We start from the raw sequence: 2,659 nt of genomic DNA on the forward strand, positions 1-2,659 counted from the left end.
ATCACTGTTCACAGTCCCTGGCCAGCCTGCTCTGTCCACCTCTTCTGTCAGCTGCCCCTGCCCACAGTGCCGCCAGCTTCCTCTCCACAGGATTCTGGGGGTCCTGACAGCTGTGGGGGTGAATCTCCACCCCCGCTCTCTGGACCCCAGCCCTGTGGGCCGGCCTTCCTCCAACGCCAGCTCGCAGCAGTCACCCGAGGGCTGTGGAAACGGGCTGGGCTCTCCCCTGGAGTTTCTGACTCGGTCAATCCGGGGCGACCCCGGGAGCGCACAGATCTGACCAGTTCCCGGTGCTCCCGGTGCTCCTGGCCGGGCCACTGTGCACTGAGGATCCGCCTGCAGGTCTGGGCTACCCAACCCGCACGTTCCAAACAGTGTGGCCCTGCCGGGCCAGAGTGCGTGCCTACGCCCTGAGCGTCCCGCCTGCTGAGCCCACCTGCGGGCCTCCAGCCACCCGGGGTGGGCTCTGTGGGCCGTGGGGTCACAGGGGCTCCCGGGCCACGCGGTGCGGTTTAGCCTCTGGAGGGGCTGGAGGCCGAGGCAGCCTGCAGGGAAAGGCCTGCTTGGGAGCTCCCGCCCCCTGCGTGTGCCACACCGTTGCTGGGGAGGCCGGTGCTGCCCAGGACGCCCTGGAAGCTGCCCCGGCCTCACCGGACTCGGCGCCGTGGCTTTAATTTGTGTCCTTTCACCTACGAAACTATAACCGCGAGTGTAACAGCTTCGCGACCTGCGTCCTCTGCGTCACCGGCCTGCGGGGTGGTCTCCTGGGAGTGCTGCTGCCTGGAGGCCTGGTGTTGCTTTGTGGGGTGACCCTGAACAGCCCTCCTGGGTCACTGGCCTGCGGCTCCCCGTCCGCGATGGGGGTTGGGGGCAGTGTGTCCGCGCCGGGTATGACAGGGCCCCCGAGGAGCTGCAGATGGCAAAGCTGACAGACCGCGCGGGCCTGCGGGCAGGGCCAGCCTCCTCGCCTTCCACCTGCCAGGAGCCAGGTCTGCCCGGACAGCCCTCCTCACCTGAGCCGGGACCTGGGTGCTGGGCCCACAGGTGTCCGTAGGTCCAGCCTCTCAGTGCTGCCCTTTAGGGGGCACTGTCAGGGCAGTGGTGCACATCCCGCGGTACTTGCCCCCCCCCACCCCCGCATCCTGCCCTGGACCAAGACCAGGTCCTGGATCCAACACAGGGAGGAAGGACCTCAGCATCCGTGGGTTACGAGGCTTTATTCAGACTCAGCACTTGCTGAGATGGAAGGAAAGAATATTTGGGGCCAGGCTGGGCCTGGAGATGAGGGTGGCTGGGAGGCCATGCATGGGCGGGACTGGGGGGTTCACAGGAGAGGCCCTGTTGGCCGGGCCGGGCCTGTGTGGGGCGGGCTGGAGGCAGGCAGCATGCAGGAGGCCTGGCTAGATCTGCACGGAGCAGACCTACCCAGGTGGCGGCTGGGAGCCAGGAGGGACTGAGGGTTCCTCTGGGGCGGGGGCATAGGCGTGAGGCTGGACAGCAGGCACCCTGCCCTCGCTCCCCAGGAAATGACCCAGTGGGCCCTGCTGCTGCCGCGGGACTTGCCGTGCGACTAGCCAAGCTGGTCCCCTCTGGTGCCACTGTCCTGCTGATGCTTGGACATCCGCCTGGAGGGGGACCCCACAGGGACGCTCTGCGGACACTGGGAGGGAGGCTGGGCATTCTGGAAAGTGAGCCCAGAGCCCAGCAGAGTGGGCTGTGCCTGCGGAGGGGCCAGGGGCCGGTCCCTCCGAGCCAAGCTTTTCTCTCAGTGTTTGGTGCCAGTTCCCCGCGGTGGCCACAGAGGGCGCCATTCCCCACCGCCATCCAGGCCAGCCAGGGGGCCGGGGCTGGCCGCGGAGGTAAACCTCTCTGCTGGCCCGCCCTGCTGGCTCCAGGTAGACTTCCTGCCTAAATGCAAACAAGGAATCCAAGGGCCGGATCCTCCTCCCGCCTTCTTCCTGGTGAAGAGCCCGTTCCCGCCCGGCAGGGGACAGAAAAACCAGTTCCCCGGGTCGCTCCCTGCCTGGGAATGGCAGAGTGGAGTTGGCAGGGTCCCTCTGGCTGTCCAGGAAGGTGACCTAGGGGCCTGGGAAGCCTGTGAGGACGGAGCAGGGCCCGGGGCCTGAGGTCACGGCTAAAGGGAGGGGGTGCGGTGCACAGAGCCGGGGCGCTTGGGGATCTTGCGCCAGCGCCGCTTGTCCCAGCGGCAGAGCAGCAGCAGGCGGAAGGTGTCCCGGAAGGCCTTGTTGCAGAGCGCGTAGCACATGGGGTTGACGGTGCTGTTGACGTAGCAGAGCCAGTAGCCCAGCTCCCACAGCGTCCCGGGGACGCAGTCCTTGCAGAAGGTGGACACCAGCACCATGATGTTGTACGGCGTCCAGGTGAGGATGAAGGCCAGCAGGATGGCGCTCAGGGTCCGCGCCGCCTTCTTCTCCTTGACCAGCGAGAAGGTCTTCCGCTTGGCCAGCTGGTCCTTCCCGCGCGGCTTCTGGCTCTTGCCCGTGCGCTCCCGGCCCTTCCGCGTCGGCCTCTTGACCGTCGGGGCCCGGCTCCTCACCCTCCGAGGACGTGAGGGACTCCATGGAGCCTTCGTCCTCCTCCTCCTCCTCCTTCCAGCTGTAGGCCTGCAGCAGCTTGGGGGCCCGGCAGCAGCCGCAGC

General features: G+C 67.4%; 1 protein-coding gene across 1 annotated transcript in view; it reads right to left on the reverse strand.

Moving 5' to 3' along the window:
• Positions 1-2,116: 2,116 nt before the first annotated feature.
• CHRM1 (cholinergic receptor, muscarinic 1) overlaps positions 2,117-2,659 on the reverse strand; it is a 9,901-nt gene continuing 9,358 nt past the window's right edge. The window contains 2 exon segments of the mRNA XM_014545292.1: positions 2,117-2,548; positions 2,550-2,659. Of these exon segments, the coding sequence (XP_014400778.1) occupies positions 2,135-2,548; positions 2,550-2,659 (524 nt within the window). The 3' untranslated portion in view covers positions 2,117-2,134.

This window comes from Myotis brandtii, unplaced genomic scaffold (genome assembly GCF_000412655.1).
Source record: "Myotis brandtii unplaced genomic scaffold, ASM41265v1 scaffold1112, whole genome shotgun sequence".
In the NCBI taxonomy this organism is placed as follows: Eukaryota; Metazoa; Chordata; class Mammalia; order Chiroptera; family Vespertilionidae; genus Myotis; species Myotis brandtii.